Consider the following 24,745-nt stretch of genomic DNA (forward strand, 5'->3'; position numbering starts at 1 on the left):
TAGAGCCCGTTTTTAGAGTTACAATGTAGGGTGTTTTTTTTATCATTCCAAAGTGAAAGCAGACTTCTCTTCTGACGACACAATTTTTTGTAATTTTGAAAAGTTTCTTGCGGTAGAAAATACAATTTTCTTACGCATTTTACAGTTGGTGCCATGCGATCATCATCTTAAGTTTCGTGTTGCATTTTATCGTCTAAATCATTGCTTTACCCTAAAATGTCCCTCAAAAAATAAAAACCCTGCCCTCTTTATACGATATATTCCTATACATGTTCCTTTTGGTTTGTAATGGTGCTAACTAGTTTGGTAAGTTCAGTAAAGAACAGGGTAATCTTACACAAATCGCTGCGTACGCTGATATTTGTTCTATCTACTCCGAAAATGCATTTTGATGCTCATGTACATGTTCTGCACTATATATTCAAACTTCTTTGTCAACAAATTCCTGTCCAGGGTGAATTCTTTGAAACGGAAAGTACAAGTAATACTAAACCAAAGAGCGATGAAAAACATTGGCTTTACTCTCACCTTAACTGGAATTGAACATGAACCCATATCTGTTGTCAGATTTACAACTCCTGTGGTTAACTTTATTTCTCTCGTGGGAAAATAGTTGGAATAGTGCACAGGGGTACAGGCCAAAGGGCAAGGTTGCAGTTTCATTTCGTTTTCTGAAGGCCGCAGTTGGTATCACAAGAAATAAGGAATTTGAAAACCCTTGAAGAAAGTGCAGTGAGATGAAGTTCAGTCACCACCGACTGAGGGTTACATGACCTGACATGACCCACCGTAGGAGGTCAAAAACCAAGCCCCTTTTTGCCTCCCAAGGTGTTTAATGGTGAAATTGAACTCTCTCAAACCATGGAGCTCCATGCTCAAACTGTTCACCTGCCCCATGACTTTACCAGAGAGACCAATTATTTGTAAAATAAATACTACATTCACAAATCTGTCTGCATACATACATACATTGTTTAGTCCAAACATTTGAGACTCCTATAGGGAATGTACAACATTTGCTTTTGCTGCAATTTTCATAAATACACGGATTTGGAGGATTAGTATGTTACAGCAAATCTTGTTAAGCTGACTTGTTTCGCGTTTTGGGTCTGTAAATGCTGAAAAAACAATAAAACCAATCATGTGCTTGTAGCAATTCCCTGCCCCAACTAAGATGAAACAGAGAAATTTATAGACTTTGGGGAATTGTAGGGTCAGAGAATTAGTCTGGCAGGCTTGTACCCCTTCACAAGTGTGTAATCGATTGCAAAGACAATACGGAATAACTAAATGAAAAATTAGTAGCAGGTTTTGAAAAAAGACAGTTTTCTCCAACTCTGGTCGGCCGACCAGTGTTGGAAAAATACAATTTTTCTTTCAAATGTCGGCACACCAGGAGCCATGATTTTACAGGATGCCAAAGACTTTCATTCTCTAACAATCTAGCAAGGTATTTCGTGATAATTTGATAATTTTGTTTTTTGATGTTTGCAAATGTTGTATCTTCCCTTTAATACTGTGTATGAGAGTCCCAATGTGTAAGATAGTAAAAATATGGGATACAAGAAAATAGACTGGTGCATGGAGCAACCAATCCAACACCACTTTAGTACTGCATCATTCAACTGTATTAAAAAACATCTGGTACCTAGTCTCTATTTCTATACATTATCTCCACTGTCATGCCACCAGACTACTGAAGGGTCAATCGTCTCAACAAGTTGGACATGTACCAGTCTAGTCTAAACCTTCAAACTGAAATCACTTGACTTCACTCTCGGGTGCGAAATATTAAAGAAAGGTCATTTTTACAAATTGAATAAGCCTCAGTACTGATGACGTCACACTTTGTTTAAATGCGTGTGCTTTTTGCTTTCCTATGGTGCTCAGTGGACCGTTGACCCCACTGGCTCCATAGGAAAGTGCACATGTAAACAAAGTGTGACGTCATTAGTACTGAGGCTTACTGAGATCTCAAACTAGGCTGGTGAAATTTCGGACCGTCGATGCCTTGAGAAATTTTAGAGAATTTAGTCAACTAACGAGTGAGTGAAGTTGGCCTGATTTTGTTTTGTATGCTTTTCTGCACATGATGGCCCAAGTCTGACCATGCGCATTTGTCTCGTACAGTAATTGGAAGTTTTTTTAACACCTGTTTTAACACCCCAGCTGAATTTTTTTTCTGGTTTTTTTTTTTTTTTTTAAAGCCCTGTTTAATTACACAATTAGATAAAGTGGAGCGCAGGTTTCTTTAATGGTTAGAGGAAAAAAAAGAGAAGAACAAAAACAACAGCTGTAAAAAATAATCTGATTTTGATAATTTTTCTCATTGTAATCAGTTGAATTACTAACGGAATTGGCAACTGATATCGTAGTTTCTATTTCGTTTTGAATTTCACAATTACGGTAGTAAAGTGAAACAAATGATTCAGTCAAACAATGTTCAATGTATTTTTGTATTGTTCAGCCTCAGATCGGCTGATTTCCTGGTTTTTCACTTCACGCCGATGCATTTGAAAAAAATGCGAAAAATGTCCCTTTTTGGGCTACTTTTCAATTGCATACCTGAGTTATTAAAAAGCATATTTATAAATTTAAAATATATATGCTGTGTTTGTATCAACCTGAACATGTTTTGGTGCTTACTATATGACTAGATACTATGTAATTAATCTATGTAAACATACATTCTGTGCCAAGTACGAGTAGTTCTTTCAGTCAAAATCAAACAAGTGACTGTTTTCAACAGTTAAAAATTCTCGGCCCACATAAAACAGGATAGACATTAGACATGCTGGGATGATTTCATTAACTTGATTCAGGCTTTCAGCTATGCTTTGACTCCGGATGAGTGATAAAACAGCTGTGACCACAACTCGCCTGCTTTGTCTGTTGACCCAGTTTGACTAGTCACAGTGCTTGCTTGACATATGATCTGACTGCTGGTGACTAGCCTTTGTTAAAAGTATAGCAGGGGAAGTGAAAGTAAATTTGACTGTCTCTGATTGTTTAAATACCAAGAGGGTTAAAAATAGAGTGGCAGTGCATGTTTTTTACATAGTCCAAAATCTGACTAAACTCACATTGTACACCCAAGTGAAATATAACTGTGAAGATCAGTAGACAGTGAAGTGAACATGTACAATGTATAATAACACTATAATTATTCAAGTGTGCTTGGAACGTACTGTCTACTTGTAAATTCAAAACCCCATCTTGTCTGATGACCTCTCCTGTGCCTATCACACATTCTCAATCTAACTGAAGATGACCCTGACAGGTTTATGAACAGTAGGGGATCTACCTGTACAAGTATGATTAGATTTCACCATTACTCACTTACACGATATATGAATGCTTAACATTTGGCGCAGGCTTTGTTTTATCTGACTTGCATTCTGGGGAAGAATTCCATACATGGACATCACTCCTTTTTCTCTGCATTTAACCTACCCATCAGAAAGCGACAACATGTCCTAAAAAGTCAAATTTAGCAAGGAAATTATATTGAAGCACTGCATGTACCATAGAGGGTATATTATAACATGATTTTCACATTTCAATTTTTCCATTTCAAAACTTGTATTTCAGCCAGAAAATTGAAATAGTTCTTTAAAAAATCTGGTGCATGTCTGAAATGTCTAAATTACTCTTTCTCTTTACTAATTTCCCCCACATAATTTAGAAAAAAAATACAATATATGTGATGCGATCAAGCTACATGAGTCGTTTGTCGGGAATTTTCATTTGGAGATACAGGCCAAAATAGGGCCACTTCATCACATCACTTCATCACATCTCTTGGTGTTCCGACTTCCATAATTTTTGAACTAAAGATGGTATCAGCATGCGGTTTTCACAGCAGTAGTGCTGAGATTGACCAGGGTCGACAAACGACTCATTTAGCTTGATTGCATCACATTTCCATTTTGAAGAAAAAAAAAGTTCAAATATTTGATATTCATTCAGCACTCTGCAGTTTTGAAAGTCCATTCCAGAAGCTAAATTTTGTTAATTTCAGTCTGTTTAATGCTATGTCATTGCCCTGCAACGTGGTACCCTAATCTGAAATAATGGTGCAGACAGATCACTAGTTATGTCCTCTTTCTCAATTACTGATAGGCTCAGACTATTGTTGACACAGTGTAACCACATTACTCACACAGTGATTACCTAGAACTATGCCAACCAGTGAGATAAGGTTAGTGATAGAATGGGTTTAGATGACCTGATAAGGTCACGCACATCTATCATGCATACCTCTACTCATTGTCAACAGCTGTAGTATCAGTCCTTGTGATATCACCATAGCGATAAGTCAAAACAGCCATCAGGTTCGAATAGATCCAATATTGGTCAAGTTCGCGCAAGGACTATAGTTGACCAATGGTTAAGTAACGTTTGCCCGAACTCTGTCTAGTCGACGGTGGTTGACTACGCTAGTCGACTATTTGGAACCAGCCTACGAATAGCCGCACGCATTCATAACGCAAGCAGAGAGCCAAGATCCAGAAGTTTTGCGATGACATTTTGACCAGCGTTTGACTAGAGACGTTCGCACGTTGCTATCAGTGCGCAGGCGTAAGGTATGTCACAAATCAACCACTAGTCGACTAATGGTCCTTGCCCGAACTTGGCCATTGGGTGTTGCCTCGCACAGCATTTCATCAGTGTTGTCCCGATAGATTGTGAGAAAAAAAACACTTTCAACCCCACATTTTATTTTTGATATCCTTGAATGTTTCTCTTTATTCTGCGACAGATAACCCTAACCCGAAAATGCCTCTAAAACTGTTTTCCAGAGAGGGCGAAACGTTATATGGACACGGCTTAGTCCACATAACGTCAACACAACCTGCATTATGTGGACATCTTTTGTTCACATGTCCATGTAGTGACTGTAAGGCCAAAAAAAAAATACTCGGTCTCTGGTCAGCGCGCGCGTCGATTTTAATCATGCACGTCAACCTTTTTTTTTTTCTTCAAATTAACACGGAAGCTACAACAGCACCCTCTATTGCTGCACCTCCTCAAATTTTTGTACCATGGAGCACCAAGGAATGGGGAAATTGCACCAAGGCAAATGATGAAGGGCACCAAGGCAAATTATGGAGGACACCAATGTATAATGAGGACACAAAAAAGCAAAATAGTACCCACCTTGTCTGTACAATACAAGCTTGAAAAAAAAAAAAACCACCAAATAAAAAAATTTAAAAATGCGTCGCCGCATCAATTCCGGAACTTCGGTCTGACCAGAGACCGACCTTTTTTTTTTTTTGCCTAAGACAAACTCACAAGTACATGTAGTACGCGCACCAATCATTGCAATGGTCAGGCATATAAGTTAAAGCTACAGTCCATCATTTGTAATTTGTGCATTTTGTTCGTTTGAAGCAACAAAAGAGTTCAAAATCTAATAAAGGATACTGAGCAACTAACGTGATGAAGTTTCAGCTAAGCTTCAGCTGTACATTCCGAGAAAAACCAGCATTCTAAGATCTCAATTTCAAATCAAAAGTTACTGAATCATGTTTTGAACTGTTTTGAATTGCAGCTGTACGCGACGTCGCGCACTGGTCCGACGAATTATAACAACCGCGCGCGCGTGTGCGTCGTTCCAATACTTGTGCGCGCTGCGTTGAATAACAAAACGAACTACTAATTTAAATTTTCCTATGGTGCTTCTTAAGAATCACTGTTGGAAATGCCTTCTTTCGTTGATTACTTCAAAATGACAGCTTCCCAGAAAGAATAATTTCACAGGGAGTTTAAGTTCCCTTACTATCTTTCAACCAAGTTTGTTTTTCAACAATAATTACGCCAGTTACTTTTCGGATGGCTGCAAATGATGGACTACAGCTTTAAGTACATGACTACATGTACAGTACTGTTTATGTTGAATGCAAGCATCTTGCTGTGGAAATGTACATGTACATAGTGCCTGCTACTTTCACAGTCGCTAGTAACTTGTGTGTACATTAGCTATTGGCTTCTTGTTGACACAAGTGCTAGGATTGTTTATTTAGCAATTCCTGAAGTGACTGTCAAAGTCGTAAAAATATTTCGTTTATTCTACGTTTATGTGTGAATCTGTACGTGTGCATACATTGTACATGTGTGTCTGAATCACTTCTGATTTTGAGTCCTGTCGTTCTGTGAAATAAACAACTCAGGTCTAAAAATAAACACTGGGAAACAGCAAAATGATAAACATGTAAACGTGGACGTGTGCATGCATGTAGGATGCCTGTAGGCATCATTGAAAATGAGAAGAGTGACATATCGGCAAAGCTGATGATATGCATAATCCTGGTCGTATTCAATTACAGTCGACTCTCGTTAGTACAAACTCTGTTAATACAAAATTCTGGTTATAACAAACATAAAGTTTTGGTCCCGACTGTGCATTTCTGTGCACAATGAATAGGACTGATGTGCATCTTAATACAAAATTCTGATATAACAAACAATTTGGCTAGGTTCGAACGAGTTTGTATTAACGAGACTCGACTGTACACGCTTCTGGTATAATCCATCATATTTTCGACGAAATTGATGTGTTCCATTCTTGAAACCGGAGACGTGGACTTAAATTTTTATAAAAATGCAATAAGTAATTTATCTGTGATGAGGCAGTCATTGTAGTCCAAGTAACTTTAACAGTTTGCAGCTTTAAGGCAGTTTATGTTGATACAAACATGTACCGGTAAACACGTTGAGCCATACTGTGCAATCGACTTTGAATACAGTAAATGTTGCATACACTGGTAGTTTTGAAAGTGTATACCGGTACATGTACAGTATGTACATGTACAGTATCATATGTATTATGTTGTGGTATTGTCTCCTAAGGCCAAAAAAACCCAATATTGTTGATGTACCCTAACGTGGCGCGGCCCCCAACGTGGCGCACTTCGATTTTTCTCCTGTAGCGCCTACCTAGAGCAAAAGTTTTAACTGAAATTTCACAGAAATTTCTGTGAAATTTCATCAAGTTCTAAACACTCCTGTTCATAAATCGCGAGTTTATTTACCCGTAACAAAGTTAAAAGAAAAATATATTTTGGCGTTATATTCCGATTTTATTTTCAAGTGCAAAGTGAACCCTTTGAAAATACCCCGAAAAATAAGAAAAATTATTTTCTGACAAACATCTGGCTGGGTATCTAAGTAGAGATAATAATTATTTATCAGAATTTATCAAGTTTACAGAAATTCTTAAATGTTAATTTTGAATTTTCCAAGATTTATTCAAGTGCGCCACGTTAGGGAACACTCCACCAATTTGTGCCCAATTTCCGGACGCCACCGTTTTTGAGTTTCGGATTAAATTTTATGAAACCGAAATTGATCACAGAGGTTAAATAACAGGCATAATAAGGTAAAAGCACCAGTATTTTACTGCATAAATTTGAGGTTTGTCAACAAAGAGGTTTGGCAACACTACACGAGGAAAGTCGGGTAAGCTTCGAAGTGCGCCACGTTAGGGAACACGACTATACATGTACATGTACATGTAGTTCTGCTTCTGGTTACCCTACCTACCCTATTTTAACAGCCCCTACCCTAATTTTTTTTGGGGGGGGGAGGGGAATGTGGGGGGGAAAAATTCCCCACCTACAATGTACATGTACAAATGTACATGTACCTACCCTATTTTCAAATGCCATGCAATCTGAAGCAATCTGAAACTATTTTTTTTGTCACTAATAAATGTAGGTGTACATATACTCATGTACATGTAAACATGTACAGTACATACCGGAACTGGTACCATAAGTTTCATTGTCCTTGAATTTGCGGTGAGTTCCCCTGCTTTGTCTATGTTCATTACTGTGTGGTTATAGCATCTGATCAATTGTTACACGTTTTAACCCTCCTGCTCTCTGAACAGTCACAGACAGTCAAAAATCAATCCTCTTCCCCTGCCATGCCTTTTACACAGGCTAGTCACCAACAGTTAGATCAAATTTCTAGCAAGCACTATGACTTGTCAAATTCAATCAACAGACAAAAGCAGGCAAGTGGTAGGCACAGCTGGCTTATCAATCACCTACGGTACATGTACAGTCAGAGCACAGCTGTATCAAGTAACATTAACAGTCACAGCCAGTCAATCCTGCTTTATACGCTTGGTGCTCTTCACTGTTGAAAACAGTCACTTCAGTGATTTGGACTGCAAAGACAACTTGGTACAGACTGTTTGTTTGCACCTGAGGGTTAAAGAGCACACATCTTTAAAGCTATGGTCCATCATTTGCAGCTATCCGAAAAGTAACTGGCGTAATTATTGTTGAAAAACATACTTGGTTGAAAGATAGTAAGGGGACTAAACTCCCTGTGAAATTATTCTTTCTGGCAAGCTGTCATTTTGAAGTTATCAACGAAAGAAGGCCTTTCCAACGGTGCATCTAAAGACGCACCGTTGGAAATTTCCGTTAGTAGTTCGTTTTTTTTATTCGGCGAAGCGCGCAAGCGTCCTCACGACGCACACGCACGCGCGCGGTTGCTATAATTTGTAGGATCAGTGTGCGACATTGCGTAGCTGCAATCGGCTCAGTGAGAACGTGTCTCGGACGCTGAATTCAGGCCCGATTCAAAACATGATTCAGCAACTTTTGATTTGAAATTGAGATCCTAGAATGCTGTTTTTCTCGGAATATACAGCTGAAGCTGAGCTGAAACTTCCTCAGGTTAGTTGTTCAGCACCCTTCTTTAGATTTTGAGCACTTTTGTTGCTTCAAACGAACAAAATGCACAAATTACAAATGATGGACTATATCTTTAACCCTAATTCCAAAGGTACCGGTAGGCCTACTAGGAACCGTTCTCATCCTTGCAAAATCCAACACCATATATGGGTAACTCAACACTGTTGGACTCTGATTATTGTGGTAGGTCTTAAACTCCATGTACCGCTTAATCAGTTGACAAGTGCAGTACTCGCTCCAACAGATTCCAACAAAACATGCAGTTGGATTTTGAAGGGTTAGCTTAAAATTAAAGGGAAGATACAACATTTGCAAACATCACAAAATGAAATGATTAAATAATCATGAAATATCTCACTAGATTGTTAGGGAATGACAGTCTAAAGCATCCTGTAAAATTGTGGCTCCTGGTGTGCTGTCATTTTCAAGAAAAATGGTATTTTTCCAACGCTGGTCGGCCGACCAGCGTTGGAGAAAACAGGCTTTTTTTCAAAAACTGCCCCTAATATTTCATAATTAGTTATTCCGCGTTTTCTTTGCAATTGATTACACACCTGTGAAGGGGTACAAGCCTGCTAGACTGATTCTCTGACCCTAAGTCATGATTGCTCCGTTTCATCTAAAGTGGGGTCAGGGAACCAGACTACAAGAACATGATTGGTTTTCATGGTTTTTTTCCAGCATCTACAAGCCCAAAACTTGAAACAAGTCATTTCGAGAATATTTGCTATAACATACTAATGCTCCAAATCCATTTATTTCTGAAAATTGCAGCAAAAGCAAATGTTGTACATTCCCTTTAAGTTGAAATATTCCACATCATGTGCCACTTGGACAACCAGTATATTCTAGCAGACCATAAAAAACACTGAAGAGCTTATCTGTGTACCAACGAGTGTTTATTTGCACTTCAGAGTAAGGAGGATTTGACGAGATAGAGATTTTCAGTGTAGAATTTTAACGAGAAATTGGAGTCTCACAGAGATCGAAGTTCACCCGTGATTAGATGTTGAATAGTGCAAAGTCCTTCAAACAGACAAAAACTTCGCATACCATACCGGTGAAACGTACCACAAAATGGGACGCTTTTATTATTTACAGTATGACTCATGGGTCAACCCCATGATTATAAATTGCTATGGGTTTTTCCCACAAATGTGTTTAAAAGAAACTGGGGAAAAAAACCAGAACTTTGCTATTTATTTGATCAGACAGAGTTTTGAAACTGCAGTCACTGAATGTTGGGAAATACCAGGTATTTTGATTAGGGAATAATCATCTATGGATCTGAAGTATTCACGCATGATTGAGGGTATTATCGTTGCACAGGTCACGTCTGTAATTGTTCGTTGGCATACACGTCTAGTGTACATGTATTTTGTATGACTTGATGTAGGTACATGTACATACATATTATCATTTTATGTAGTTTATGTGTAGTTGATTCTGTAATGTTAATAAGTGAGTAGTATTCAGTTATCAGTGTGATGTTAACATGTACCGGTATGTGACTGTTTACATGTACATGTATGTTGCATTATCATTTAGTGCAGTTTACGTGTAGTTGATTCTGTAATAGTAGTATTATCTTGTGTGATGTTTACAAATGTACAACATGCATGTAGTGTATGTTGCGTACAACTGAGATTACACTACATACACACCAATTGTACCTTTTCAAGCCGTTTCATAATTCCTTCAGGCGCGGTTCTAGAGCCTATACTTTTCTTGGGGGGGGGGGGGCCTAGCAGGTTGGATCCATAATTTTTTTCAGGGAGGCGTGCTGAAATGTAGACCAGTTATTTTATCCAGACACTTTGGCCTCCGAAAATCAATGGCTGGTGGGGGGGGGGGGGGGGGGGGGGGAGGGGGAGGGGGGGAGGCGGGCTAATGCCATATTTTCAATGGGGAGCGCTGATAAAATCCTACAATCGGGCACACTATATTAACTAAAAGTGTACAATAGCACCCTTCTCACGACTATTTATTTAGGGGAGACTGTTTGCATACGTAAGTCACATTCTTACATTTTGCTAGTGGAATTTTTTTTTATGGATTTTTTTTGTAATTTTGTGTTACAACTTATATGTGTACATGTATCTTGTTGACATATATATTGCAGGTAGGCACGGTGGTTCTTTCCTCGCCTTCCACCACTATGGCCCGGGTTCGACTCCTGTCCTGCAAGGGCGGATCCAGAACACAATTTTAGGGGGGGCCAAAAAAATTTTGTCCCCCAAAAAAGTGGGTCCAAAAAATTATTAAATTTTTGGATTCTAGATGCTCTGTGGTGCGATCTGAGGCAATTTCTGACCACTTTAACCAATTTTTTTTGAGGAAAAGATGGTGGTGTACTCATTGCCTGCCTTTATTGCGATGTCACATAAAAAAAAAAAAAAATTGGTTTCGTTTTGGGGGGGGGGGGGCCATGGCCCCCTTTGGCCCCCCCCCTGGATCCGCCCTTGCTGCCCTAGCCCACATGCAGATTGGGTTTTCAGTCCCTGCCTGATTCAGTGGGTTTTCCCCAGAATATTCTTCAGCGGTTTTCCTCCCACCTCTAAAACTGTAATTTCTTCTCATTGTCATCTCTCTACAGGTTTCTTCAGGCTTGCGAGCCACAGTGCCTAGGGCACTTTTGAGGAATCATTGGTTCCATTACCAGAAATTATTTTTTTTTTAAATTATGTACAAGATGATATTCTTGTGTTCTTCTACTTAAATGGCATCTTTTACAGTCTTACATTCTGACAGATGGCAGTCTTAAATCTGACAACTAAATATGGCCATCACAGAATCCTTCACACAAGGAGCCTCTGGCTCCCAGGTTGCGCAGTACTGTTTATGACTCTCAAGGGAACGTTCAAGAAATGCTCTGAATGCTGATGTCTGGTTTTATTCCTTCTGTCTCTCTCTCATCCAGATGCCATCACAACCAGCATTTAGACAGACTCATACATTATTCATGAGCCGTGACCTCCCCGCGACCTTCTGTGGCTGCTGAGCAATTCAACCCGTGCGTTGTCAGTTGATCAGGCAGCATGAAGTACATGTAAACGGATGAAATATTCTCCACACAGCTGACGTTTCCGTATTCCAGTGGATTGCTTAATCTCCTGATGAAAATGTGACTGCTGTTAACATTGTGCCAAACACTTATCGGAATTCCATCGAGACCAGCGAAATGGACTGTTTAGCCACCGAAGGAATTCTCCAAGCTTTGTAGATAAAATTAAGGGTAAGTTGTCAGTTTTTGATTTTGTGAATATTTATTTTGATGATTTATTTATTTGTTAATAAATTTTAAGGTCTGAAATTTTTCAGGTTCCCACCTAAAATTTAATAACTTCGCTTAATGATCAATAGACTTCTATCAGTGAACCTGCATTGGCATTTTAAAATCTTTGAAATGTTTAAAATATCTTAATTATTAACCCTAGGCCCATTTGGCTAGGAGCTGTCCTCAATCCTGCGAAATCCTCTGAAATGCCACCATTGTCAAGTTGGATTCAGTCTCAATCCTCCAAAATCATCCGTTATTTCTTGAATTTGTTGTAACCATTGCCTCAATCCTTCAAAATTCTCCAACAATCACTGTTAACCCTCCTACTACTATTTAAGAGGTCACCAATGGTCAAAATTTCTTCCTCACCTCCTGGCCTACTGTGTACAAACCAATGAGGGTCTTGACCAATATTGACCCAAGTAATAACCAGGCTGACTCTTAGTCTTATTAGACTGTGCAAGGTAGTGTCAATGACATTCATAAATTCAGAAGCAGTGCGGATGATATCAAGCATAATGTAGGGCTCAAGTATGCATGGCTGAATATAAACAATGCTGGATCATATCTCTGGATACAGCCTACGACTTGACACAGTGCATCCTCCAAAATCAACTGGCACTGTTTGGCCATTCAGTCTCAATCCTCCCAAATCCTCCAAAGCGGCCTGGAGGATTTTTGAGGATTGAGGTTGCATAGGGCTAACAGAGTGCAAAAGGGAAGGGATAGAGATTTTCATTGTACAATTTGTTGCTTACAAATTATGTGTACACTTTGTACATCATAACTGTACTGTATTTGTAAGCTACCCGGTAGGATATCTTTTTCAGAATTCTGTGTACAGTCAATGTAAGCAAAAAGGAAAAGTACATACGTATGCTATGTTCACAACAAAATCAAAGCTGGTCTGAATCTTCCCTGTTCATGGCACTATAACTAGTATCTCTGTGTGGATGACTTTTATTATAGATGGCAATGCGAATATAATTTGTTTCCTCTCATTGCCGGCTGAGTTTCACCTCAGATTTGCAGTTGTTGAGATCTTGTAACAGGATCTGAAACAAACAATCTAAATGGGCCAAAAGTCACCGTTGAACAGGAAGGACGCATAAACAACACATTGTATGTACTGGTAGACCTAGTTTGTTTTTTTGGTTATTTATTTATTCTTTTTGATTCCGCAGATTATGAACCACAAGATCCTCAAGCAGCAACTGTCGGCGTCATCGGTAGAGGATCTGACTAATGGAGGGGAGAGCTCCTCATCAAGGGGATCCACATTGACAGGGGTGAGTGGTGACTGAAAGCCAGTCAGGGAACTAGATTTGTCAGAGCATGGTGCAGTTTCAAGGCTAGAGCTGCGTACTGTTAGCCAAAAATCATGGCTTACTGTACCAAAAAATTCCGTCCTTTAAGATATAGTCCATCACTTGTAATTTGTGCATTTTGTGCATTTGAAGCAACAAAAATCTAATAAAGGATACTGAACAACTAACCTGATGAAGTTTCAGCTCAGCTTCAGGTGTATATTCCGAGAAAAACAGCATTCTAGGATCTCAATTTCAAATCAAAAGTTGCTGAATCACGTTTTGAATTGTTTTGAATTGCAGCTACTGTATACGCGATGTCGCGCACTGATCCGACGAATTATAGCAACCGCGCGCGCCTGTGCGTCGTGCCAATGCTTGCGCGCGCTGCGCCAAATAACAAAATGAACTACTAATTTAAATTTTCCTACGGTGCATCTTAAGATGGAAAGGCCTTCTTTCCTTGATTACTTCAATATGACAGCTTGCCAGAAAGAATAATTTCACAGGAAGTTTAGTCCACTTACTATCTTTCAACCAAGGGTATGTTTTTCAACAATAATACGCCAGTTACTTTTTCGGATGGCTGCAAATGATGGACTATAGCTTTAACAGCAAACATACGTCACTAGTTAGCAAGGAATTTTGGCTTAGAAATGCACATCTTATAACTATTTGATTCTGTGCTTAAAGGGTTAGCGCATAATGGTTATGTTATGTTAGTGCTGTTAACACAAAATGGTGATCGTACCGTAAGCACGGATTCTGTGGTTAGCAGAACTGTGAAAGGGGGCCCAGTGCATTCGTTAACAGAACAGGGAATTTTTGGATCCCATTTTCACATTTCATCGTACGAAGGCCATGATACACACAGATAGTGTATTACGTATCTGCAAGAACATACAATGTACATGTACGCACAGTTAACAATACCTGCACATTCTGTGCTAATTTTCGTGAAAGAGAAAAATGCTGATGGCCGTTGACTGTCAATGAATCTGCTCTCATTTTGATGAGATCAGTGTAATATTCCATGATGCAAGGATAATATCAGTCATGTCCTGTACCTGTTTATGTAGCAATGCAGTACGAAAACTGTAGGTTTGCGTCCTTGAGGGAATCAGTACATGTATGTACAACAATCTGGTCAAGTTTGGTTTTTAGAAATCAACCTTGTCAACCAACAGGTAACAGTCAAACAACCTTTTATTTAAAGGGAAGATACAACATTTGCAAACATCACAAAACGAAATTATCAAATTATCACGAAATACCTTACTGGATTGTTAGGGAATGACAGTCTAAAGCATCCTGTAAAATCGTGGCTCCTGGTGTGCCATCATTCTCAAGAAAAATGGTATTTTTTCCAACGCTGGTCGGCCGACCAGCGTTGGAGAAAACTGGCTTTTTTTTAAGAAAACTGCTCTAGATTTTCATAATTAGTTATTCCGCATTTTCTTTGCAATTGATTACACACATGTGAAGGGGTACAAGTCTGCTAGACTGATTCTCTGACCTTACAATTCCCCAAAGTCTATAAATTGCTCCGTTTCATCTTAAGTGGGGTCAGGGAACAAGACTTCAAGAACATGATTGGTTTTCTTGGTTTTTCCAACATCTACAAGCCCAAAACATGAAAAAAAACATTTTAACAATATTTGTATAACATGCTAATCCTCCAAATCCATTTATTTCTGAAAATTGCAGCAAAAGCAAATGTTGTACATTCCCTTTAATAGGAAACAAAATCTTTTTCTTTCTTTTTTGGAAAAAAATTACCAGGAGATGATAGAGTGTTTCTTTACTCTTGACAGGATTATTGTTCTGTGTGATTCGGACCTTTTGTTTAAAAGTCACGGCATAGCTTGTAAAGACTCAAGATCTGTTTGGGCCACTTTTTAGATTACCTGGTATCTAATTAAAGTCATTCACACAACTTCTTGGTATGTGAATGCCTTTCATTAGATACCAAGCGGCCCAACTTGGAATTCAAGTCCTTTCATTTAATTAGCTGTATCTCTGGACTTTGGTATGTGAATGCCTTTCATTAGATACCAAGCGGCCCAACTTGGAATTCAAGTCCTTTCATTTAATTAGCTGTATCTCTGGACTGGGGTTTCCAAATGAGATGGGATCAAGAACATTGTGTTCAGTATTTACTACCCCTTCAGAGTTGTGCAAAAAGCGAGTGCTAGTATTTTTAATATTTCTGGATTGACCTCGCCATTTTTATTGACACACGTTGTACAAATGGATATCTTTACATTGCATCAAAATTAAATTAATCGATTATGAAAAAGACTTTATATTAAATCAGAGTGCAATCAAGATCCCTGTGGGGAAAAACAAAATTTTTGTGAACTTTATTATAGACGGCAATACGACTATAATTTGTTCCTTTCACTACTGGCTGAGTTTCACCTCAGATTTGCAGTTGTTGAGATCTTGTAACAGGATCCAAAACAAACAATCTAAATGGGCCAAAAGTCACCGTTGAACAGGAAGGACGCATAAACATCACATTGCAAGTGCTACACAGCTCAAAAATATGTGTTTGGAAAATGGAATCTCTGTGCATTTGAAAATGCTCTGGTGGCTTTGGCATATACACATTACCTGCAGTGCTATGAAAGGAAGTGTTATATTCATGACAGAGCCAATTAACCATGATATCTAATGAATGATTCAGAGAAATGATCCAAAACTCCTAGTCTGTAATCTCCGTGACCATTACTAAGATGATGGATGTTTAAAGGGAATATACAACATTTGCAAACATCGAAAAATAAAAATATCAAGTTTTTACGAAATACCAATACTTGGATGTTGGTAAATGACAGTCAAAAGCATCCTGTAAAATTATGGCTCCTGATGTGAAGTCATTTTCAAGAAATTGGCATTTTTGTATACATTTCCAACAGTGGTCGGCCGATCACCGTTGGAAAAACCTAACTATTTTTCAACTTCTGCTTCAAATTTACCATTTTTTTTTCAGTCCAAATTTTGTTTGCTATTTGGTAACATGTTCATGAACGGGTGGAGGCCAGCTACACTGATTCCCTTACCTTACAATTTTCCGGCATCTATAAATTGATCCGTTTTATCCGTAGTGGAGTCAGGGAGCCACACTACTTGAACATTTGCGTTTTTCTTGGTTTTTCCAGCATTTTCGAACACAAAACTTCAAACATGTCAGTGTAACAATATTTGACCTACTATACTAGCCCCTCAAGTAGTTCATTTCTGAAAATTACAGCAAAAGCCAATGATGTACATTCCCTTAAAGATCTGAAAAAAAATTCAAGTTTATTCCTTGAGCTCTCTGTAACGGACATTACATAATGCTTGAATTGCCCGTAAAGTAATGTTCTCAACCCCAATAGTGAAAACATCCTGGGATATAATTTAATTTTATACACTTACTAAAATGTTCGGAACCTCTTCAGTATTTCAGTGAACTACCTCACTGAAACGTGCGGAGATTAAATCCGCGAGAGAAAATAAGAACAGTCGCGTCTGACCCGCTTTTGACTTCTTTTTTTCGGAGATTAAATCCACGAGAGAAAATAGAAACAGTCTCGTCTGACCGGCTTTTGACTTACTCAAGGTTTTAGCGAGGAGAATTACTAATACGCAACTTCCTCCCCTAAAACGTCCATATCCTCCCACCCTCACAACAATTTGGGAGTTGCACGAAGTATTTTTAACCATACAAAGGAGTGGCCGGGCGGTCGACTTGCTGAAAGATCCAAGCTCAAACTTACCGTGTCGCAAGTTGCAATTCCTGACTATGCGTTGTCGTCATTCTTAGCTTTTATAGAAGTATGATCAACTTGCTGATGTGTGTGAGTTTTCAATATTTTTTTTAATGTTACAATTTTTTATGCTTTTAAGGTGTACACATGTACGGTACATGTGCATTGCATGTATCCTACCTCCGAGCATACACCTTGTTCTTGCTTGGCATATACATTGTACACCGACTGCTAAAAATGGTTTTCTTAAAACTCAGAAAAGGTCTAATTTCAAGAAAAAATTTCTTGTCTCACTCTGTTGAATTTTTTTTCTGAGGAGGGAGACACAGATATTTTTGGAATCAAGAATTATTTTCTGATGCATGTACAGGTGTATTATTTGGAATTTTTTGTAAGAAAATAATTTTACTAGTGAGCAGTGTAGGACTTTTTCCCCAAGGGTACATGTACATTATGTAAATTGTACATGTACAGTGCAAACATTTTTTTAGTGGCAATGAAGCATTGTTTTTCTCACGCATGTTTACGTTACATGGCAGGCATGAGAATCTTCCTGTTTAAACAGGAATTCCTGTGTTTTTTATGCCCAGATTTCCGCGCTTTATTTATTTTGAGCCTGTTTGGGGGATTTTTTGACTGATTCCAAATCTTTTTCCTGTTTCTGCCCAAGTTTCCTGTTGTTTCATTGAAATTCATTTTCATGCCTGACATGGTTAAACTTTGGGTTTTTTTTTTTTTTTAAATGTGTACAACAGTTTCAAATGATTTGGAATTTTCCAATTCATAAGTGTTGATCCAGCTACAAGGAGTGTAGCCTACTATACATACAAGTGCCAATACTCGTACATTTTCATGTGGGTACATGTACATGATACTCAAAAACAAATTTGGCTTGGAATACTGATTTTCAAAAAAAAAACCGAATTGGCCAATGTGTGTTGAGTTTTAGTTAAAACTCGATACAGCTTTGCTTTGGCTGTGGGTAATTGATAAGCCAGCTGTGCCCGCAACTTGCCTGCTTTGTCTGTTCATGGTCTGTTGACTGAATTCACTAGTCACAGTACTTGCTTGACATATAATCTGTTAAAAGTGTAGCAGGGAAAGTGGATGAAAATTTGTCTGTGACTGTTTAAATATCACGAGGGTAATGCATCAAAATATCAACGGCAGTCTAATAGTATACATTTGCTTGCTTTTTGCATTCTTGCACTTCCGCACGTACACAGTGTACCGACATGTACATGTATGTATACACAAGATGTATGTCAGTTTTCCAGGGTCACTCTTTACTGTTGATTGGATTATATTGCGAGATAATCCAAGAATTTCTCTTCCTGTTGTGTTCCTAATAATCAGTTCACCTCCAGCTTACATATGCACACAGCCACTGCCACAGAAAGTACTGTTACATGTAAATGAGTGTTTGCTACATCAGGCCAATATCCAGCATGTTTCTTCCTCCATGATTGCGCTAACAGAAGTTATGTAATGCGCATATCTTTATTCCTCCATGTGTAAACATACAATGTAATAGGTCGGAATTGACATGGTCCTGTTTTGACAGCGGCATAAAAGACTACCGCTTGTACACACCCACCCGCATTTTGTTTAAGACCTGCCGGAAGATATCGGCCATGGTATGCATACTTTCACTTGTACAAAACAGTCGAAGACTTGCAGTACGGGTATCGCAAGGACAGATGCTGTAATCATTCAGGATCAGTTAGATGCACAGACAATGGTAATGCTAAAGTAATAATGCAGTAAAATATGTATGCTGTGGCTCTATTGAGCAGAAATACATTTTTGCGATCGGTTGATCCGGCAGGCAATCGGAGAATTTACTTTCCTTCATTTAACAACAATCCTCCAGAGCTGCGAATTAGAAAGAAAAAGTGATCGACTGATGGCAGCAGACAATTGACTGATGAAGGCACAATCAGTCAGTAGAGCAGTGTGATGACCAATTGACCAATCGCGTTAGAATCGCGTCAACGCAGCTTGTGAAATATTGTCCAATTACATACAAATGGACGCTGAACGCGCAAAATCAAAAGCCCGGTTCATACTCGGCGCGAAAGCGAAAGCGAACACGAATTTGTGACGTCATGGCAAGTATTCACGCTGCGAATTCGTAAAAGTTAAACATATTTCAACTCAGGCGAATTTCGCAGCGAATGCTTCATGACGTCAAATTCGCTTCGCATTCGCGTGGAGTATGAACCGGGCTTAAGACAAACAAAACTTAGGGTTGTCTAAGGGGCGTGGCTAACTCGCAAACGGCGATAGGTCAATAACACAGATTAATGTTGTGCAACCCAACCCGAAACCGACCTGGACCCCAAACTGACTTCGGGTCAGGTCGGGTCGGTTTGTCCATCATTTCAGTCGGGTCGGGTCGGTTTTGGTTTTGCGTTTGCGATTTTTCGGGTCAGGTTGGTATTAAGCCATCTTGTGGAAAACCCGACATTAAATCGGGAAAAAGAGTTACTGTGCTTGGTACGACTAACGTCAACCCACTGCGTGAATGTGCATGCTGTTTGCAGTCTATCACGCACAGTCTATAATGTGTAGGCCCACCAGTAGGCCACGTTATGAGTTTTCATCGTACCGTACGATATGATTCTTTACAGAGAGATGACGATTTTCTCGCGATGCAGGTAGGGTAAGTTCAGGCACAAACAGCAGACACAGTTGCCCAAGCCAGATATTCAGGAATTTTTTTTTTTTTTTTCCCGTGTCGGTTGGGGTCTGTTTTTGCTTGACTTTTTGTCAGGCTGGGTCGGATTTGGGGAGTTAAGATAGGCTTCAGTTCAGATTCGGTTTAAATCTTTAATGTTTCGGATCGGTTTGGCCTGGTCAACCTGACCTGATGCACAACGTTAGCTCAGATCCTCCGATCCCGCCCATCGTAAACTAAAAACAGAGAGAGTTGTGACAACCTTCAATTTATGTACATAATATATACATGTGCGTTATGCTGCGTACGTCCACACGTGAAATACTTCCAGAGAAGTCCATTCTGAATCGATCCAATAGAATTTCGTACACTCTGGGACCTGCTTTAATTTGCCATGTCTTGTTTTTTTGTTTATCTGCAGTTGAGCGGGCGAGAAGCAGCAGACAGCGGGCGATGGACGTTACCTAGACTCAAGACGTATGACGCCGTGGTGTTTGACGTGCTCAGGGTCATGCCAGATGACCTAGCTGTAAGTATGCTCACTGTCGGAGGCTGTGTCCGAATGAAATGGCTACAGCTAGCCGTTACACACAAATCTATGGGAAGTGGCTAGAACCGGTTCCATAGCCACATCTGTAAAATTTGCAAGCCGTAGTCAAGAAATTTCGGATGTAGCCACAGGCTGTTACATTTTCATACAAATATATAGAGATTGATCAAATGCGGGTGAAGTGAAATTACCAAAAACTTGCTGATTAAATGATTGAGAAAATGTTACTCAAAGGAAAAGACAAAGGAAAGACACTCGGCCTAGGACAGAATGCCTGTGAGTTTCTATACATGGGTGACGTGTTGCTAACAAGGTTTTGGTAGTGGTGTGCATTTATGGTTAGTACGGGATCCGGGTACCCGTTTGAAGTAAATCACGGATACCTGGGTACCCGTAAAAGAAACCCAACCCCAAAATTCAAAATCCCGGAACTTGTCGAAAGAGCTTAATCTGCAACTTCCATGAGCGTCTTTTGTCGTGTTGAAATGCACATCAATGTGGTGTTTGTTTTGTTTTTCCCCATCAGTGGCATTCAAAACCTTTTTCTTTTCATAGTCTGAGAAAAATACTAAGTAATTTGTAAAGTTGGTTTAGTACGGGTACCCGATCCCATAATCTGGAACCGGTTCCTGACATCTGTGGTCGGGTACTCGGGTACCTGGATCCGATACACAACCCCTAGCTTTTAGGCATTTCAAAATACGTACACGTATGTAAGTGTCCTAAGTTACTTTTTTTAATTAGCAAATCAATTCTTTGGGTTTTCCTTTGTGTTAAAGTCCAATGATTGTGTTATTTCATTTCAGAACCAGATAACGCTAATGGATCTGCCCGTCTTCAAATCCATTACCCCAGAGGTGAGTTAAACGAAAAGTGCTGTCTTTGAAAAAAAAAAAAATTGGGAGGGGGTGTTATATTCTTCCTTCCCCCATTTTCTCCGACTACAATGACCAATTTGTATTTAATTCGATTGGCTCGTGGAATTGTGCAGCAATATGCGCAGCAGCACATACCAAAAAGGTGCTACATAATGGGTCTCATATGTTCATATACTTTATTTACCTGTCTTTGGTTGCATTCTCCCCCAGCGCTTTACACATTTATCCCTTGGAAAAGCGCTTTATAAATACGGTTATATTACTAACTGTACCATTAACTGATTAAGGAGACACGTTATCGTAACTTCTTCCATAATAGGGAGACACCGGTCATTAGGGAGACACATAACTGTCTCCCTAATGGCACAACCCCCCTTTAAAGGCAAAATTTTGTTGTCGCAGTTAGGTTATATTTGTTGCTCGTGGTCAGTAAAGATACCGAAATTTGTGGAAAAAGGACAAGGGAATATTGGGTTAGGGCACATTTAAGTTTAAAAAAATTTTGCGCACAAGTCTATGGGGAAGTCTTCCTAATGTCCCATTCCCGGTAATTTTATTATTATGTTATTTAATTTACATGTATGATGAGTAAATATTCAAAAGTTTTACAGCAGTTAGGAAAAGTGTGGCATAATTATGATTTCAAAAATGAGTGCAGATTATCACACTTTCTTATGCACTATACCGGTACATCATTTATGGAAAACAAAAGAATTGTCCGTACCCAGCATTGAAAATGACACCATGCACAAACGCTGTGTCCAGTTTCTATAAAATTGATGTCACAATATCTTCAAGACATTCTTCAGTGTTTGTGATGTTGTTCTGCATCTATGTTCACTTTCCAAAGTCATTGTGTTGTACTTATTAACTGTTACACTGGGAAAATCAAATCCTTTGAAAGAGTTGCAACCAGGAAATGCGCAGTACAAAATTCAGCATTTCTTTCCCTTTCAACATGTAATTCGAACGTGAAAAAGGTCAAATATTTTTTCCCGTGAAAGAATCCTGCTTTATGTTGATACAAAGGAGCAACAGTGCTACAATCAATAATACGTTTCCTCTTAGTGGTAATATTCAACATTTGCAAATCTCAACAAACATAACTACCAAATTATTATGAAATAATAATGGACTGTATTAAATTAATAATACTATCTTATGCATCCTGTGAAATCATGGCACCTGGTAAACTGTCATTTTCAAGAAAAGTGGTATTTTTGTATCAATTTCCAACGCTGGTCGGCCGACCAGCGTTGGAAAAAACTGGCTTTTTTTTTCAAATACTGGCCCCAATTGACCATCGCACTTGTTTGCAATCGATTACACACCTATGAACGGGTACAAGCCAGCTAGACTGGTTCCCTGACCTTACAATTCCCCAATGTATGTACACTGCTCTGTTTCTTCTTATATGGAGTCAGGGAACCAGACTACAGGAAAATGATTGTTTTTCTTGGTTTTTATAGCATTTTCTAACCCAAAACCTCAAAAAAGTCAGTGTAACTATATTTGCTATATATTTCCAACCCCCCAATTCCATCCATTTCTGAAAATTACAGCAAAAGCAAATGATGTCTTTAACCATCCTCTGCAAAGTTGTCCTTTCAGTCAAAATGAGTAAAGTGGCCGTGTTTTTAATGGTTAAGAGCTCTGTACGTAGAGTAGGATTGACTGGCTATGACTGTTTATGCAACTTGATACAGTTATGCTTTGACTGTAGGTGATGGATAAGACAGCTGTGCTCACCAGTTTCCAGCTTTTGTCTGTTGACTGAATTTGACTAGTCACAGTGCTTGCTTGAAATATTATCCGACTGTTCGTGATTAGCCTGTGTAAAAGGCATGTCAAGGGAAGTGGATGGAAGTTTTGACTGTCTGTGACTGTTAAAACAGTAGGAGGGTTAAAACACTCAAAGCAGCTCAAATAAACAAATAAATACTTTTTGATAGATTCTGACTTTTCCTTCGCCTATCTGACTTTTTTTTTCAACTTGTGATTCGAAAGCCAAAATGCCGGAGGATAAGCTACACGAACGACTTTGACCTTTGGTATAGCAGTGTTCCCTCGCAATAACAATTTGGCCCGCCTAATTACCCAGGTCTGTGAAAGTGTGAACGAAAGCCCTGCAGCACTTTGTTTCTGTTATTTGTGAACCGTTGATTGGGTTCTCAGTACAGGCAAGCGGTGCCAGTAATTTGTTAAAAGTTTACCCATGGGCATTGTATATGGGTTACTCCATGAAGTTGGAATAATAGCTGATAATGCTGAAATCACTCTCTTTGTTATCAATTTGTAAAAAAATTATTCTTTCAAATCCTTCAAAATAACATTTTCCTCAAAGGATATGATGTTACTTTTAAAAATAAAATCAAACTAGGACTGTATCTGCCCTCAAATAATTTTTATTGGGCAAAATGTGTGCAAAAACCACTAAAAATGTCAGTAAAAAGTGTGACATTTAAATTAACAGAAACATGTGTTTTTATTGTTGTTGTTTTGTTGCAAAAATGCCAACTGATCAATCCTTTTAAGCAATTTACTATTAGATTAAAGTCATATTCACCCATATCTATGCATAAAATTGTACAAAAGCTGCTCGTGTTGATATTACATGCATGTGAAAATTCTGTTACCTATGCTACATTTGGTGTCCACACTTTTTGTGTCCTGTAGCATAGGTACTAAGGCTTGCTATCTCCATACAGTACACTGTATCTGAAAGATTTTGATTTTAATATGTGCAACTCACTCCAAGTTGAGTTTTTAAAAAGTTGAATTCTCCAAACTTCCTGCTGTTTATAAGATGCAAGAAGAAAAAGTATCATTTTTTGAAATGGTGTCCATGTAGCATCGGTATTTTCAAACTAAAGAAACCCCTCAAGCTGAAATACCTCCACACATACTGACACATCTTAACCTTTGATAAATAGTAATTGGATGGATATTCAAAATAAAACATGCTTTGCAAAATTGTTCTTCAGCAATGAAGATTTATCTTCCAAAATATAGCGTGGTGTCCAGATGTAGCATATAGGTAGAAAATGTAGCATAGGTAAGAGAGTATTCCTTTAGTTGTGAAGCTATGATTGTAGACACATTATTTTTTTAATGTTAGAACCAAGAGAGTGGTTAATTACAATAAATTAATAACAATCAGATACAGATGAACTCTATTTTACATAAGGGTTTGCTCCTCTAAAGTGAAAATTGATAAATAGGACACGGTGTCCATGTAGCATAGGTATTGTTCCACACTCTATAATTCATACATACATCCAAATTATGTATCCAAAATTCAGCTTCTGTATTCGGTTTGCATGTCCACTGCCATAAAACATGATTTAGCCATTTTTTGTTTAATTTTCAGTTAATTACTGGATAAATTGTGCTGTTTTCTACCTATGCTACAGGACACGGTGTCCATGTAGCATAGCTAAAATTGACACATTGTCAGCCATATTGCTCAGCACGACGAGCAAAGGCATACATTTTGAACATCATTTTAGAAAGGTGGTTCACTGACTGTGTCATTTAAGTCAAACTTTTACTCATAAATGCTATTTTAGATCTCTTCTAGC

At 38.6% G+C, this 24,745-nt stretch overlaps 1 protein-coding gene across 2 annotated transcripts in view; it reads left to right on the forward strand.

Moving 5' to 3' along the window:
* Positions 1 to 24,745, forward strand: part of LOC119720116 (ras-specific guanine nucleotide-releasing factor RalGPS1-like) — a 48,448-nt gene that overhangs the window by 1,716 nt on the left and 21,987 nt on the right. For both annotated transcript variants that reach the window (XM_038189664.1, XM_038189666.1), the window contains exons 2-5: positions 11,635 to 11,949; positions 13,179 to 13,283; positions 20,158 to 20,265; positions 21,093 to 21,143. In XM_038189664.1, the coding sequence (XP_038045592.1) occupies positions 13,182 to 13,283; positions 20,158 to 20,265; positions 21,093 to 21,143 (261 nt within the window). In that variant the 5' untranslated portion in view covers positions 11,635 to 11,949; positions 13,179 to 13,181. The remainder of the gene's footprint in view (positions 1 to 11,634; positions 11,950 to 13,178; positions 13,284 to 20,157; positions 20,266 to 21,092; positions 21,144 to 24,745) is intronic.

The sequence above is a fragment of the Patiria miniata genome, unplaced genomic scaffold (genome assembly GCF_015706575.1).
Source record: "Patiria miniata isolate m_02_andy unplaced genomic scaffold, ASM1570657v1 HiC_scaffold_9, whole genome shotgun sequence".
NCBI lineage: Eukaryota > Metazoa > Echinodermata > Asteroidea > Valvatida > Asterinidae > Patiria > Patiria miniata.